Consider the following 18,009-nt stretch of genomic DNA (forward strand, 5'->3'; position numbering starts at 1 on the left):
ATACTAATTGCTCCCAAGCCAAGGTTCTCTGTGGCTCTTTTCTAAGGTTCCCTGTCAGAACTGGCTGGGGATTTTCTGGTGACAGGAGTCTTTGCTGGAGAAAATCAGCTTGTCAAAGACAAAACATTACAAAGGAACCTACATTACAGTTTCATCAAGGATGGGATTTCATATTAAAATCTGCTCCCAAAACAGTTGACAGTGAGGCGGTGAAGTCATGCGAATAGGATGTGCGAATTTAAGGTTCAAGTATCTGAACTGTCTCCTGCTAGCCCAGCTCCTAAAGCCAAGTCACCACCATCTCATGTGAAGGACTATTCACTAGGTTACTGACCCTATTCTGAGTTAATGAAGACTTTTCTAACCTTCCTCCTGAAAGTTGTTGAAAAAAAAATGAGACTTTCAGTGCAATACTTGTTGAAATATCAAAAGCTCTGTACAACAGGAAAATTATTTTCAACCAACCTTTAGTACTCTCCATGTAAAATATCATCTTTTTGGATGACCACTTTACTTGCACTTTTTCTTCAAAGACCAGGCAAGTAGGCAACATAGGGAGGGAAAAGGAAAAGGGGGTCAGGGTAAAAGAAATGTTAAGAGTTTAAACAGGAAACTTGCCTTATCTATAAAAGTTGTCTCTGCAGCCAGCAAATATCACACCTACAGATCTGTTAAGTAACAGTAACAAAGATAAGGAAACAGTTTCTTCAGACAAACACTGGTGGGAAGGATGGTTATCAACTGATGACTATATCTAAAAGGAAATCACTAAATGGCTTTGGTCATATACTGGCTTTTTGAAACCAGAGGTTTCCCTACCCCTGTTGCACGGAGATTAAATAAAGCCTAATTTGAATTTCCAGCAAACTGCAAGAACACCACAAGTGTTGTGAACTGCCTTTGAAGTCAGTGGTAAACACCTCAAAAAAGAGAGGAAATGTGCTTTGAGGGTGTGTCTACTCTGTTGTTCAGCAAGTCACATTGTTACAACTGTTTAAAATAACTTACTGCAACTGATAGTATATATTAACCTTGAACAAGAACCTATCGGATACAGGCTGGAAGCTAAGTCAGATAGCAAAAAAAGTCTCATAATAATACTAGTTCTTGCTGCAGAGTTACCATTGTCATCTTCAGGCTTTATGCCTGGTTAATACTTCACATCTTTAGTTTACTGTTTATACATTTTACAGTAACTCATTGAAGGTTCAATTCCATTTCCATTCAAGTCAAGGATTTTACCATTCGTGGCAGTAAGGATAAGACAAGAAGTAGTTCACTGAAGTCCCAGTTGCAGTTCCTTAAAACTGTAAATTTTGTTTAGGTGAGATCCTATTCCTCTGACAAAGTGAACAGGGAATCCAAAATCAGGTAATACAGTAATTTATAGCAAGGTGATAACATCTGGATTCAAGACCAAATCTAGGTTCTGCAACTATAGAGTCTTACCTCTAATAGGAGGAAATAGTCACACTGGAATTCAAAGGCGTTCAGGCCAGAGGATACAATTTTGGTACTTACTTCTCTCTGCCTTTCTCTCTCTCGATATATATGTATACGTGCATACAAGACATTTTTAGGAAAAAATATATTTCAATATTGTGATGCTTATTTCAATTTGTGTGCTAATAACCACATATGTATATGCAAAATCATGCACATTTTAACTGTTTTTACAGTGTACGTATAACTGATTGAAAAGAAATCATTACGGCACTGCAGAAATGACCAGGTGTTGTTTTGTCATCCTATGAAAGCAGCTGTATTTCTTCTTCTGTTTTCAATTGAAACACAGCTATTAAAACACAAGAGGAAATTAAAATACTCCTCTATACTAAAATAACACCAGGCACCATGTTTTTTGAAACTAGTCTTTCAGTTTAATGAAGAATTTTACATACATAATATATATGTGAGCACAGTTTCGGTAAGCAGATGATCATCTTCCCACCTCACACGCAAATTACAAATGCAAATGTAGAGGGCATTTATGTACTCTGTCTGAAACTTGACCCAAAGTATCTGTCACTTTGATCCCTACTATCTGGCAAGACTTTTGAAGATCTATCTTCATCATTCTCCCCAAGAAATAAAGACATGGCACTCTGTTAATATACTTCAAAACTATTCAACTGTTCTGAAAAAAGAAAATGAAAATTGAATTTTAAAAAGTCAGTTTCCCAAATTCCATTAGGATTGTATTTAATTTGTTCGTGGCTAGCCTGTTTTGTATCCTATTTTTCTATCCAAAACTTTTTAGTTCCTCAAACTAACCCACACTGTACTTTGAGGCTGCTTCCTTTTTGGGTGAGCATTAATTGCTATACTTCATCATGTTAGGAGACTTGGAGACAAAGCTCTGACCTGGAAAACTGTTTCTAAACATAAGAGTTTTACACAATGTCATAATTTGGCCATAAGATTAAGAACAAACTATTCAGTATGAGTTGGAGTGACTACCTGATCTGCCACAGCTAGATGCCTTATATGTTGCCTGCATGAAACCGTGTCCCTGAACAGGGTGAAAATTTAAACAACTCCAGGTTGATCTTCTCAGAGAAAAGCTGCAATAGCTTCCGATATTTTTACAGTCCTAACAAGGTCAGACATCAACATACATTAAAAAGACCTTTTCAGGTTCAATAGCTGTTTCAGAATGGGGAGTGCACAAGTCTAACAATGCATTGTCAAATAAATGAGTATATTAGGAATGATGGAATCAGTCACTGGTCTCAAAATTTAGATAATAAAATGTGCTTTTTTGGTTCAGATACCAACCTTGGAGATGTCCATATGACTCAGCTTGTTTTAGAGTCATTAGCATCCAGCCTTACTATAATAAAAAATGCAAGACTGTGTTATAAAAAACTGTGTCATGAAGTGAAACAAAGAAACTCTAAGGACAGATTATTCTCGATCTGTTGAAAAAGGGTATCAGTGATGTTGTGCATGGGAATAAACCACTTCCTTTGGGAGCAGACTTTTGATCTTTGAATAAATAGGCAATCGGACCTAAAGATCGTGTTTTAATCCTAGCTTTATAGTTGTCCAAAACCGAACACCTTGCTGTATTTGATGACAATCCATTCACAGAAACAAAGACCTATCTTTCTATAAAGACGGAGGTGACTTTAAGGAACTGTTCAAATCAAGTTGACACAGCCTCGCACTAAGTCTGGTCCCGCATCAAAGAAATTAGAGGGAGCCTCCCCTTGACTTCAGCAGAGATTGAATCAGTCTTTTGGAGAACATTATCATCATTGTTTGCAAAGGATGTATTCAAAAGGCTTCCAGTGTGCTGATATTTCTCTGCATATATAGTTAGAGCTACCTAGGCCCAGACTATTCAGAGCCAAAGCATACCATATTGTACTTTATTTAATCTCTATGATCCACATATTAAAGAAGAAAGTCATGAGCAGTAACATGTTCTATTTGTTTTCACAGTTGTTGCACTGTAGCATAGCCAGAATGCAAAAGCAGACTTGGAGAGGTCTGAACTGTCAGTTTTCTGGTACAGAAGCCCCTCAAAAAATGCTGATTTTAACTTAGTGGCTCTATTAAGAATAACCACTATTGCTTTCAGAGTTGGATTAAAGTCTTAAAGTTTGGAGAATATCCCATATTTTGAAGCTTCCATTCAGCCCACAACACAGTCCTCTTCCACAACCAATGAACATATCGAAATTGTGGATGACTGTTCTTATAGAGCTGCAAACATTAATTTGAAATAAAAGCTATGTGAGTCCTAAAGATAGGAGGTTTTCAAAAAGAGAGGAGACTTTTTCTTGCTAGCTTTTTAGGGGCTGGTGAAAGCAAGTTTTAATTAACAGGAATTCTTCCAGCAGCTGCAAGAGGATTCAGATCAGTCCTATGCTTTCTCTGCTAGAGTGCTTTGCACAAGTGACGTTCGTGACTTAACTTCAGTGTTTCTGACATCAGATGAATGCCCTCAGAAATGAATAGATGAGAAAGAGAAAGGTACCAATAGTGCAAGATCAACTTTCTGGGGAACTGTAAGGTAAGACTTTGTTATAAGAGAACACTGTAGACATTCCTAATGTATTTACTGCTTAAGCCCACAAACAGCTTAAATTTAGTTTTGAGCTTTTAACATCCATCAGTGAGACTACCAGAATTTAGGTGTTTAATGTCCAAAATCTAACACTCCCCCAACACTTCATCATTCCTAAGAACATTAACTTCCATAATCTTTTAAATATGGAAGAGAAAGTCCCTGCCCATCAGCTACACATCCCAAAGAACAGAGCAGAGAAAGAAATGAAGTGTGAACAAAATTTGAATTTATTTTTTATAAACTCTACTAACATGTATTAGAGGTGTGGAAAGGGTCAGGATTTACCCCTGGACAAAGATCTGCAAAAGTTAAGACCACTTCCTTTTTTTCTGCCTTTTCTAATTGAGGTTGGTAGGTAACCGAAATTTAGAAGTGTTTGACTTATAATCTAACATATACACACACACACGCACACTTTAGTTCTGGATGATTAACATTTTGCAAATGTCTATCAGCATCTGTTTGCTGTTATTTAGCTTGTTGTCGTTTGCAATGTTTTGCAATCTATTTTGCTATGAAGACACAGAAAAACCTATCTTAAGGTATTCACAAAAAAACTCACAGTAAAATATGTCCACAATCAATGGTTACAGCCAAAAGTCACATATAGGTAGACACTGCTCTATATACTAAGAGCGTAACCTGAGAAGAGACCTGACAATAGCTTAAAGTGCAGCTAATAGAGATCCCCCAGGGACGTTGGGGCAGTGCACTTAATTGCCTGTACTATCAGCCTTAGAGAAAATGAAATGTTCTTTCCAAGTGTGCCATGGGGCTGGGGTCCAGGCAGAGGCCAAGCTCCTAACTAGTAGAAGATAAGAGGCACCAGATTTCTCTTAATTCTGATCAGGGATTCTGTGAGGGCATAAAACATGCATTAATAAAAAGCTCTTCCTATGCTTTAACTGTATGTGCTTTTACATGTGCAAAGGGCCAAACAGGCTGCCTCACAAATATCACAAGTTTAATGGGGAAAATGGTTCACTGCTTAGGCCTATCATGAAGAAAAGAAACAGAGCATCCATAGATTTCCACCTGTATCCTTGTCATAAGTCACACATTCGCATGCCGTTGCTGACATTGCGTATTCCCACTCCCAAGCCTGCCAGAAACATTTTCTAGTCCTTAAAATGTATCTTCATTTCCTCTACTAATCATTTGATTTCCTCTACTGGAATTCCTCTACTGATTTATTTGAATATGTCACTATCTGTGCCCTAGTATTCAGCATCTTTGTCACCACAAGGAGAAGGCAGCATTCCTTCTCTGTCAAGCACCAAACAAGTCATGGACATAGTGTTTTGTCTTGCAGAGAACAGAACTGATTGATTGACAGTGATGGCAAAACAAACCCCAACAAAACAAACCCAAAACAAATACTTTACCAGGATGGCTTCAAAGTTGAATTAAACGTACAATATCTAGCTGCTGATGAACAGGTTTCCTTTGGCTCACAGGAAAAAAAAATCATGCATAGCAGTAGTTCAGTAAAAGTTTTAAACAAGAGAAAAGCCCTAGATAGTTGTCTTAGGATTCTTCACCAGGGCAAACAGTGCTTCAAGGACAAGTAGGAAAGTAGCTGCTATTTGAGGCAACTTCATTATAAAATCATTTTTAATAAGCAATCTGAACAAAGAGAGGGAATGCTCTTGCAGAGAAGCCCCCAAGGGATCTTAAGGCTGCCCAGTAAAGTTATTAGGAGGTTACACACAGGGGACCAAACAGCTATTTTATTGGCCTCGGGGGACAGGGTTTAGTTTTCACCTGTTCTCTTTAGGCCTTGGTGCTAACGGCAGATCTGTTAACCATCAGTTTTCTGCAGAACCCTATTTTGTGAGGAAATGTATCGTTTACTTACTTCAGCTGGCACACAAAACACATGAGGTGAAGTACACTAAGTAGTCATGTCCTAAGTAGTTATAAATCATATCAGTAAAAAATTAATAACCTTTATTTACCCCTAAATGCAATTAAACAAACTAACATACTTAAAGAAATCTTTGGCAGTGAGACCCGTGGCTATAAATAAAATGTGGAAAGTAAAATTAGAGAAGAATACAAATTCAGGTCTTGAGTTCGACTGAAGTTGCAAACCTCCATGTGCTGTTGGAACTTCAGCGAGCAACAGTTCTGGGATATGCTGACATCTTAGAAGGTGAAGAGGGGTTTCCTGTCCCAAATCAGCCTCTCAGTTTCTTCTAACAAATGATGCCCTTTTTTTAAGCAAGTGCTTAGAGCCAAACGTATGAGGGACCTGATTTCGGATTGGATAGGCATGCTATCTGCTTTTTGGCTACTTGTGCTACAGCAGTAGTGAAGATAGAGCAATCTAAGCTCCAGTCAAAGACTTAGGGACTTGTCAGGACAATGGGTATTTATTGAGACACCTGAACTTTATGTCACTCCATCACTGGGGCTCGTTACAGATAGTAGGTAGTGAATAGACAACCATACCTGCCTGTGCTACAGTTACACCTTCCCACTGCAGTGTAAACCTGAAACATGAATTCATCATTAAGTCTTCTTAAAGTACACACTCCGATACTTCTCCAGGCCAACAACTACCACGAGATGGGTATAGGAATACTCAGAGCTTAGGTGCAGGAACACAGAGCTTAAGGTGGGAAAGAGGAAAGGTATGGGATAGCAGCTTGGTTTAGAATTTCAGATAGCAGAAGGGACTGGTTTACCTCCACCCTTTGCTAAAGAAGCTGCCAGCTCATCATGCAAATGCTTTTGTTTAGCATGTAAAAAAGCGTATAGTCCCCACTGAACTGTCCAACAGGAGCTCACGTCTTCAAAACTAGTGCCCAGCTTTGGAAACATTCCTTACCTCCTAGACAATAACAAACTAATAATTTCAGTGCAAATACGGCATTCTTACTCTGAACCAAAACTGCCTATTTCTGATTCAGGAAAAAAAAAGGAATATTTAATTCAAAATTAAGGAATTCATACATGGATGCTTACTATTTAAGAAAAATTACTCTAGAATAACCATTTTGGTAAATTGCCAAAAGAAGAGAAGTCCCTAGCCTGAAGTAAAGGGCAAACAGCTTAGATATTGTTATAAAGGAGTGTTAATCTATACAGTCCTTTGGTATAAGTATTTTCTGTTAAACTGGGATATATCTTGGGTATAAACATTTAAAATATACAGTGATGAATGTGATACCAAAGTACACCTTTATTTCCATTACAAGCAAACACAGATACCTACTAAAGGACAAACAAAATTAGTCCATGGGTCACAAGTAGCAGCACTCTCACTGCTGTACCTGTCACAACAGAATCGAAGCAGCACAACCTCCAGACGCGGTTTATGGCAGCGTCACACGCTAACAGGCAGCGAAAGAGAATAAGAAGGAAGTGTCAAAACTCGTGGTAGCTCAGGCGGCAGGTGACAACAAGTGGTAACACACTGGAATGTGAAAGTCCACCAATCCAGTCTAGGTATCAAGAAGGTATAGCTGCTCTGACCTAATTCTGCCTCAGGAAGAAAGGAAAAATGTTCTCTATGTATACATTGGAGATGAAGCCAAACTTCCCAACAGCTTAACTGATCAGATTGCTGTGGACTGAGTACCAGCACATTTTGAACACCATTTTGTAGCTGCCTTTAATGTCTGACTCCTCATAAGATACTTAGGATAGAATAGTGGCAAAGAAGCAAAACTAAAAAGTTCCATTAGCAACAAGGCAAACTTTATCATAAGGGCAGGAAAGAAACAGGCTGAGCTGGTAGAACTTCATCTTCTATCTCCTATGAAAAGTGACCCGGTTTGGGTACAGGAACAGAGATACTTGGCTGTCTATCACTGGGACTGCCAAAAGAAACATGCTCTTTCTCTCCAAATGATGGTAACTTAGTCTAAGCGCACGAAGTAGGCAGCTGTCAAACAGTTTTGGGCTCAGCTCACAAACCTCACACACCCTATATTGACAGTGACCTGTGGGTGTACCTTCGCTGAAATGTTAGTCCTAGTGAGCAGCCCCTAGCTGTGAGCAGTGTGGTTAATCCTGGATCCTCACTTGTCTTTTGCTCACACATGTCTCTCACTAGGAGCAGGGGCTCCTGATTCTTTTTTGCTGCAGAAAACTGAAGCAACCTATGAGCTTCCTCTAGTGTGTTGTGGGAACTGTTGTATGGCTTGCAGGCGACACGTGTGAAAACATGAGAGCTGCTGGCACTCAATAATCTAGCCTGCATCCTCAGTGCAAGAAATCTGGGTCACTGACCCAAATAAGAGAGACAGCTCTAAGCCATACCCATCACTCTGTACTGCAGCCATGGCTGAGATAACCTCTCAGCTCAAATGCAAGAATTTTGCCAGCAGACAGGACTGAGTTTAAGCACTGCTTCAGTGAGATTCTGGGCTAAAACAATTAAAAATATACTGGATGTGTAAAACCTGACTGGTTTATGTAATTTGAGACTAGTCTTTACATCCTGGAAGTAGAAGTAGTAAAAATATATTCTCAGGAAATTTTGTTGTGCCATAAACAAATGCCCAAGTCATGCCCAAAACCAACATTACTTCTGAAAAGTGTTTGTATTAGTTTTTTGGAGGCTAGACTAATCTGAACGTATACATGCAAAAATTGTTAACTCGGGCAGGAATCTTCCCTCAATTTCTGCAAGAGCTGCTGCAAGTAACTTACTCTATCTACTCTGAAACCAAGCCTTTGTAAACATACGCAGTTCAACAGTAGCTCGAATTCTTCCCTTCCTTCCACAATCGTCTCAGGTAGGTATTTCTTGTACTATGACATTATTAACTGAGGAAATGGATAACAGCAGTTGTTTTCACTTTGGCAGTATTTGGAAATTACTTCTGTCACTACTAGATGGACTGCATTCGGGAACAGGATTCTTTCAATCAAGAACATTTTATTACTCACCTTTTATGTTTCACAGTGCCTCTGGAAGACCAGTAAGAAAACTCAAGAAATCAACACAACACTTACCTTCAGAATATACTTAGGTAAAAAAGATCTTGAAACATCCAGTGGAATCTAAAAATGAATTCATCACTTCCAAGGAAGGGTTGCAAACCCCATGTTATTTTTTCTATCTTAAATATATCTGAGGAGCAAATAAGTGAATATACCTGCACCTCTGTGCAGATATGAAGTCTAGCTGTGTAATCAAACTCCTTTAAAGCTTTTGACTGCAATTCATTGTAGTTCACACAGCAAGAGAAAGAAGGTTCCAATACATCAAGAATTAATTATAATATTAGCCTTCTGGGTACATCAGCAGGAAACATCTCCTTACTTTGTTAGGTAGTCAAGTCAAAATTCATTAAAGAAAGTCAGTGCCCAGGATGCAAAAAGGATCTAAAGCAAAATAAGGCGATTTAACTGTGTGATAGCTCTAATACACAAATGGGCTGGTAGAGACCATCAGTCTCATTTGCACGAAGCATGGCAAGCTTTAGGTTTAAGAAGACAGAGATGAAATACTACCTATTTCAGGACCGAGTTTTAACCCATGCCAGGAAGTACTAGATGCTAGGTCCTCCCTCCATAGGCCTTGGTTCCTAGCATTTCAGGTCTTTACACTCACTGATACAATGCCAGTCTGAATCTGCAAAAGGTCTGAAGCTGTGCATCTAAATTCATGCTGACTTTGAACACTTTTCTATTCAGCCCATGAAACACACGAGGAAGCACGTTGTACTGACAATATTAGTTTAAACTAAATGACCTGTTACTTCATAAAGAATCTAAGCATGAGTTCAGTCTTTCTCCAGCCAAGAAAGGACTGAAACACCAGAAGTCTCACTTTGTATGGAAGACGAGATAGGAGTTGGCCTCTAATACCTAACTCAGCTAGTCTAAATGTTATATAAGAGGATGATTAACTTAACACAGTCAGCATGTGAGCCCAGGAGAGAACAGCCCTACAAACAGACAGAAGGTATGCATTTTTACTTCAAAATCTTGTTTAACCTACTGAAAGCAACATCACATATTTAGGGAGATGCAATTCATTCTGTTAGTGCTCCTTGGAAGACTATTACAATCTTTAAAAATATTAAGTTTTGTAGCTCTCAAATTCTGAAGTTGAGAGGATATGGATAAAATGGGTTATACCAAGAAGAGTGAAAACCTCTCAGGCTTTTTATTTACCTAGTTATATTATGAACAACCTATGGTTCTTCAACACTATATTGCGTGTGCAAGAATATTGAATTACTGTTTGATTCAGAAATGACTTAAGCACCTGTCTTCAGCACAGTAGTTCAATTTCAGCCAACAAAGTACATTTATCAAAGACTGATGCGAGGAAGGGGTTAAAATAAACCTCAAATGTCAAACAATAAAACTATGAAGAACAAAGTGGAGACAGAACACCACCGATTTCAAAACCTATACAATGAAAATGGCCATCAGGATAATGTCTGAAAAGGGTTAACCTGATGCTTCAAATGCACAATGTATCAAACTTTCTCACGACATACTCCAGTAATTAAGTCAAAAGGTCATTATAGTCCCTATTATACATAAGTGCTAGATTATACTCAACACTTCTGTATGCTATACATTGTAAACTTGGAATGACATGGCTTCATCCAGGTTTCTAAACAGCAGTACAGACAACATATACGTACACTCCAAAAAGTGTTTTTAAAAGTGCTTTTGAAATTTCTTTACAGAAATCCTACTCCATTTCACTTGATTTGGATACGATTTATTTATAGTGATATGGAGTGATAAGCAAACTCTAGGTAAAGAGACTTGATACAGAAAAATTCTGCTTGTCATTTGCATTTGATGAGCTCTATAATTCAACAACATAGATTTGATTTGTAATTTTTACATCTGGGTGTTTATATATAATTATATTTGTTTCATGCTATTCCAAAACTATTTTGATCATTATTTTTTCTATACAATAATAAAAATTTTCAATGCAATACAGAAAAAACGTCTATTGTGTGTGATGTCAAAGTGTCAAAGATGCACAATTTACATCAATTCTTGCTCTACATGAACTAGTCGTAACAGGGATCAGTTCTAAAAGAACTTCAACCAAAACTGAATGAAACCTCATATATGTACTTTCTGGCAAATGTAGTCTACATTTTCATCATGCCAATTACTGCATGTTGCTCCTTCTATTTTAATCCTTTCTTAATGGGGAAGCTTATCTTCCCATTACACAGGGAACTTTCTTGTTCATGCTTCAGTGACTGCATGAAAACTGATTAACAAACTGGGAAACTACTCTTTGACAGTTCTCTTAAAATAGCACAAACATAGTTCTCACTTAATACAGAAGATGCTGGGACCCTAATTTCTGCTTTAACTAGATTGAAGGCCATAGATAGTGAACAGTAACTAATCATCTAATACAGTTTTTGAATACATCTTTTTTTTTTTTTTGCCTTTATAATAGTTCCCAAAGACAGAATCCACTGAGATATACAAGATGACGATTCTTTATTAGTCTGGTGTGGCTTAAGAAAGCATCTCCTATGCTCTTTAGGTCTGTGGCTACTATTTAATTTTTCTTATAAAAAGTACTGAATACTGGAACTGGAGATGTGGCTCTCTCACAGCAGGTCAGCATGGCACTGCTGTATGCAAAATATATAGGGTGGTTTCTGCTGATTTCCAGGTGGAGTGTTACAAACCACCATTTACAGTCACTAGCCTCTATACAAGAGAGGCCCAGGACTGAGCTAGCATAAATACTGAATTACTTACCACCTCTAGAGAGAGTGGTCGCTCCAGGCCAGGGTTGAGCTCATGGGCAAGGCTGTGCAAGGAAGCTGTCTGTACAATGCCTGCCCTGCGGATATACAGAGGACTTCAGTCTCCTGTACTGTCAATCTCAGTCAGCATGAGCTCAAATATTCACCAAAAATCTAAGGGTCAAATTTTGCCCTCAGATGCCTATGTGTGGCTCCTATTTAGGACAATGGAAACCATATATGCATACATCCAAAGAAGATCTCATCCTAAAAATGCATTAAGTAGCAAGCCCACCTAAGCAAAGGAGCATCATGGTGCTCTAAAAGAAGTTTGTGACATTCAACATTTGCTTCAAAACTCAAATCAATCAGCTTCTCATCTGAAGTTCTTACATCAAACAACTGTATACTGTAACTCTGTAAAGCAGGATTTCTTAAGTGGCATATGATATCAAAGCGAGATTTTTCATTACATGAATACTTTAAAACCAGGAATGAAATAAAAATGAAATTAATGTAAGATACTTCATGACACCACTTTTACCCTATGAAGCTGCTATGAACATAATTTTAATGCATATATCATTTTAAGTTTTGTGCAGCATACCATCTGTTTTGTTAGAAGGCTTTTCTCAAACTCTAATAATCTCAACTTTCTTCTATTCCATGAATACTTGAGATGATAGGCAAGTACAGTTTCTGTGCTACCAGATTTCCAAACCTTCACAGGATCAGAAGAATCTCAACATATCTCTCCTTCAGCTATAAAGCAAAACATTTTCTTGGCGTTGTGCGGATATACAGTAGCTCACTGCAGAGTAGATGAGAGCTGATCCCCAATAATGGTGTCTCTGAAGAAGGGGACTCAGAGTAAGTGTGTATGTAAGCCAGTGCACACATCCACATCCATTTCCAAGGTTGCCATTTATGAGGAGTTTTTATCTATATGGTTGAGAGCAAAACGGTAGCCTTCCTATTTCCACCAAGGTCTCCTTAAGCACAAGCAGAAAATGATCTATCTTACAGATTAGTGCACAGGAAGGGAGAGAAGACTTTCAATTAAATAATCTCTTTTTATTTCATTCATACTGCATATATAACAGCCATATAAAAATACACCATCCTCCCCCACTTGTGTTTTCTGGATACACTACTTACCAATTAGCTGTAAGGTACACGTATAAGAACAAGGAATTCTGCCTTTTCTCTTCACATCTTTCTTTCCCTGCCCTCTGCCTTAACACATAGGCGCATGCACACACACATACACACATGTGCACATCGCATACTTGTTTGGATGACATTTCAAGCCAGGACTGGAATCACTGTAATGCAGAATACCCACCAGAATTTTTTAAATGGAGCCTTCTCAGACCAGACAGATGCTTCACAATCTGAGAGCCACAACGCATTCACTAGCATGAATTCCATTTGTAAGAGAAGGCCAAATCAAAAGATGCTACTTACATGTATGAGTCTTCTTTGTTACAGAAATACCTGTAGGGCAGAAATGACACCCATGTTAGCAAAGTGATCACCACGTAAGTTCTATTGACATAGATTTCATTGTTCAGCTCTTTCACTTCAGACACACAGCAGCCACTATAAAAGAGGAATGTACATCACAGTGATGTGAATGCTGGAGTTAGTAGGATCTCTCTTCTTTGCATGCAGACTTAAACGTTATATTCTCTCCTTAGACCTCATAAATAAACATTTCAACGTGTATTACTTAAATTTTGTTGTTGTAATACCTACCTATGGGATGCTGTTTTAAAACAGAAGCCAGTGTAAAAGGAATATACGGACAATACTATGGAAGCCCTCTTTTATTTCCCCAGTTAAAAATTTTCCCATGCTCACTCATATCAACCAACACACATCAACCTACCCAGACAGAACAGATTTGAACAATACACCAATTCATTTGCTATGATATTAAGTTCAAGTAGTTCTTTGAATGCAAGCTGTGGCTTATGCTCATTAAAACCAAACAAACAGCTCTCTCAATATAAGTATTACTTGCCATAATTCCAAGCCAGATGCAAGTATCTCCAAGCTGTTAAATATACGGTTTCTGAAGTAATAAAGATGTTTTAATGCTAGACAGGCATGTGGCAGTGATCACCAATAATGGCCCCGTGCCAGTGAAATTTGAGAGGCATTTTACAGAGAGCGACACAATGAATAGAACCAGGCAAAATACATAATAGCAAATAATGATAAAATTAACTCTGTTAAATGTCATCTGAATTCATGCTTGAATATAAAGAATATTGTCTCCGCTTTAGTAAATAACTGATGCTGTACTTGGACCTCTCAGTAGTTAAGTTTCACTCTCCTCGGGGGGAATTTTATGAGAAGGGAAAGAGTTTACTGGAAGCAGTACAAATATCTGAAACATTTCATTGGTGATTAGGCCTGTAATGAAATTTTGGAAATTGTTTTGCTTACTATTTATGAAAGAAAGACAGACTTCTATCTCCTTAGCTACCCTCCTACTTCTTTAACTGCCTCTTTCAAAAACAGATTACTATGAAAAAAGTAGGCTTTTATTTCAGGCTTCTTTACTTTGTTACGGAACTTCTCAGGGAGACAAAAGTAGGTTATAATAACTCAGCAAATGAAGATACGTTATTTGCAAATTTAGAGCTAATTTCTAAAGTCAACAGTTTTCAAAGTATCCATGTTTTTGCCACATATATAAATCCACACTGCCAACTCCAAATATTTAGATATCAAGTTTGACATTAATACCATGAAGGTATATTCTTTAAATTACATTTGCATTGCTATCTGCCCTTTGGTTTTCAATCATAAAGTTCCACAAGTGTGAGGTTTTCAACCTTTCTTTCCTGCAAAAAGAGAAGTTGAGAGTTTCCAGGCTTTGGGAAATGGAGTCCTGAGAAGTTCTGCTGAGTAATTCAGTAAATGGGAGACATTGGTAAGCAATTTACAAAAACATGAATACTAAAATTTGATTTTGAATGTAAACTGACTTAAATCTGAAAGGTCTCAACCAAAATCTATATGCTCCTCATGCTAGGAATTAGGGTTCTAGCCTCAAACTGTAGAGCCAGATTAAACAGTAAGAATGAAAAGGAAAAAGCATAACAATAATAAACCCATCAGGTTGCTATAACACAGTTCGAAGTCATCCTTTAAATTTGTAGTTTGTAAGAGCCAGCTTTCTTGGATTTTCATTCCAATTAAATCCTTACTGAGGTGGCTGAGAGTAGAAAGACAGAAATGGGTGTCAAGGAGGTGAGTGTATTTTTTTGTGGATTAAGGAACAGCATCCTAGAAACTCCTCTAGCTCTCGGCTTTTGCAGCAGAGGAAGCAGACGTATGGAAGGAACGCACTGAGCTGACTGAGCACAGAAGAAAAGAGGGAGGTGGCAGATAATGGTGGAGGGATTCTGAGAACAGACATTGCAAGCCTAGACCAGAATCAGCTTCTCTAATTTAGCTAGAGAAGCAAATAAAAAGGAGCTTGAACTCCTGAAGTCAAAATATTGAAGAATTTTATGGAAAGGAAAGTCTATGCATTATTATAGGGGGGCTAGATCAGGGCAAGAACAGGGGCAAAGTGAGAAGAAGCAGAGAGACCCAAAGCATCCATGTTGAAGCTGGATAAATGCCACTTAAAATGCACTGTCAGTATCTGTGCTCTTTTTGCTATATGCACTCCTCTTTCTAGGTCTTTCTAAAGGTCTGCCTTACCCTTTGAATTTGAAATTACAGCCCTCCCTAGGAACATTTGTTCTCCCAAGGAAGAACATTTTTGCTGTTGTCTGATGCCTTGAGAGACCACGGAATAACAGGCACCGCTCTTCACAGCCTCTTCCATCGGGACAAACTGTCCTACCCTTTCCTTGGCAGGAGCCGTCCCCTCTGCCCTCACCTCTCTGGCCAGCTCCTACAATCTGCAGCACGTTTTACTGAATGGGAAATGCAGAGAAAAGAAGCTTTAATCGGAACACCATTTGCAACTTGCTCTCCCAAAACTACTGCTAATAAATTGATACATCAGTGCTCTTTCAGCATTATGGGAGCCATATGTGTTCTTTTCTCAGAAAATAATGCTTTCTGTAAAATCACTTTGAACAGAAAGTGCTTATGCTGTCACTTCTGATTACTCACAGCCTCTTCACAATGGGATTTGCCACAGCACAAAACAGACTTAGCCGTATTCGCTGACGGAGGGACTACTTCTCCCTGATATATGAAACACTGGTGGAAATGTTAGCGCTTATATTTTTCTACCTAATTTTTTTTTTATATGAAAAGAGTGGTGATTTTTTCCAATCAAATGTTTCCATAACAATTACTGATCAGCACCTGATAAAGCCTTTTAGATGTTTTATGCAGATATTTTTAGATAACCTTTTAAAACAACAACTTGGAGGTAGGGCTTGCTTGTGTCTTCTTCATAGTTACACTGCTAGTTGCAATAAAACCAAAGTATTTTATCTGGAACTGGGGTTTCATGGAGACTAACTGCAGTTTGGTGGAACCAGGATTAATTTTGCCAATGAGTTCAAGAGGACTAGACTTAAATTAATCAGGATTTTTTACTTATGTTTAAATTGGTTTATTTTAATTTGTGAGTTTTCAAGAAGCCTCCCCTTTCACACCAGTAATTATAAGCATGTAAGAGCTTGAGCAAAAATGTACCAGAATATCTAAACAGTTACTCAGGTTAGATGCAGAACAACTAGTGCTTTAAATACAAATATGAAATATGCCATGCATCGTTGCAATTTGCTTTCGTTTTAAGACAGGAGGCTAAAGACTCTGATATTCAAAACAATCAAGAAGTACAATAATCTCCAAAAATAAGAGCATTACAAAAAAAATCAGTCTGAAAACTATTTAATGAAAAAATGAGGAGTCGCATGAGCTTTGGCTTTCTTTCAGACAGTGCTAACTCTCGCTTACTTATATATTTGCACGCCTTTCTTTTGAGTCATATTGTGCAAGTGTTACACAGACAACTAGTCAATTCTTTTGAAATTAAGAGGATCTCTTGAGGACCAACTTCGGCAAGTCCAACACATCTCAGTAATTTTCTTCACAAGATTAGGCACAATTAACTCGGATTACTCCCATTCATAGATATTTCTGGGACTGGACCATAGATTTATGTAGATTTGAATGGATACTATATGATAAAACCTAAATGTAATACACTACTGAAAGACAAAGTTTTATTTATTTACTAATAAGTGGAGCACAGATAACATCCTGAGTCCTTTTAAAATGTTATCTAAGAAAAAACACTGTTTTAAAATCTTCTATATATGGGCTCACTTCAAAATGCGATATCCTGGAGTAATATGCGACCACTTAACATCATTAGCACTCTCTTAAACTGCCAATTTTCCATTTTTTGAAAACAAATAAAGAGATAAAGAAAGAGAGCAAGAAACAACCTTAGCTTCAGTGTTGTTAATACAGAAAGACTTCCTGACTTAACCAGCTAGACTTCAAAGTAAAGCAAAGGAAATGTCATGAAAATACCACAATATATCACTGCCATGGTTATCAGTGAGTGAAAGTTTCAATATTACAGTTATCACAGAATTTATCACTTCAGCAGTGCAATTTGACATTCCTGATCAACACCAAATCTTAAACAAATTAACTTCTTAGACAGACTTTTGCTATGCAATGCTCTTTGCAACAGCAATCAATTTTTTTAAATTAAAAGAATTTATACAACGTTCCCTTTCCCCCTCCCACTAACTGTATGTAATTTGCCATGATGGGTGATATTTACAGAAATAGCTTTCTGTATGCAATGAACTTTGAAAAGAGTATCTACCAGCAGAGACAGGATATTCTTTTGCAAGCAGTTAGCCTGGCTGACCTTCTCTAGCCAACTTCAAATAGAGATAACAATGTCTTCAAGTACAAAAAGAGACTCAGATATTTTATACATCATAAGCTATTTCTCACAGTCACCCATCCAAATGAAGAAGCATAATGAAACACTGCTTACTCTGTGAACCCAGATCCCTGCTGCTGTTGTACAGTTGTCAACTTTCCATATTTCAAGGGGAAAACATACTTTGATGTACAGAATGATAAGTAAAAAGTCCCCTGTCTGGCAGAATACATTACTCTGCAAAATATCAAAAGAGAATATTCTTGAGTGCAATTTTCTTAAACCACCACAGAAGCTGCTCCACAGAAGCCTGTATGGATAAAGATGCGCATCACTGG

General features: G+C 37.8%; 1 protein-coding gene across 3 annotated transcripts in view; it reads right to left on the reverse strand.

The window, feature by feature from the left end:
- Positions 1-18,009, reverse strand: part of RORA (RAR related orphan receptor A) — a 396,655-nt gene that overhangs the window by 111,165 nt on the left and 267,481 nt on the right. For all 3 annotated transcript variants that reach the window (XM_064517505.1, XM_064517502.1, XM_026113411.2), the window contains exon 2: positions 13,249-13,278. In XM_064517505.1, the coding sequence (XP_064373575.1) occupies positions 13,249-13,278 (30 nt within the window). The remainder of the gene's footprint in view (positions 1-13,248; positions 13,279-18,009) is intronic.

This window comes from Dromaius novaehollandiae, chromosome 10 (assembly GCF_036370855.1).
Source record: "Dromaius novaehollandiae isolate bDroNov1 chromosome 10, bDroNov1.hap1, whole genome shotgun sequence".
In the NCBI taxonomy this organism is placed as follows: domain Eukaryota; kingdom Metazoa; phylum Chordata; class Aves; order Casuariiformes; family Dromaiidae; genus Dromaius; species Dromaius novaehollandiae.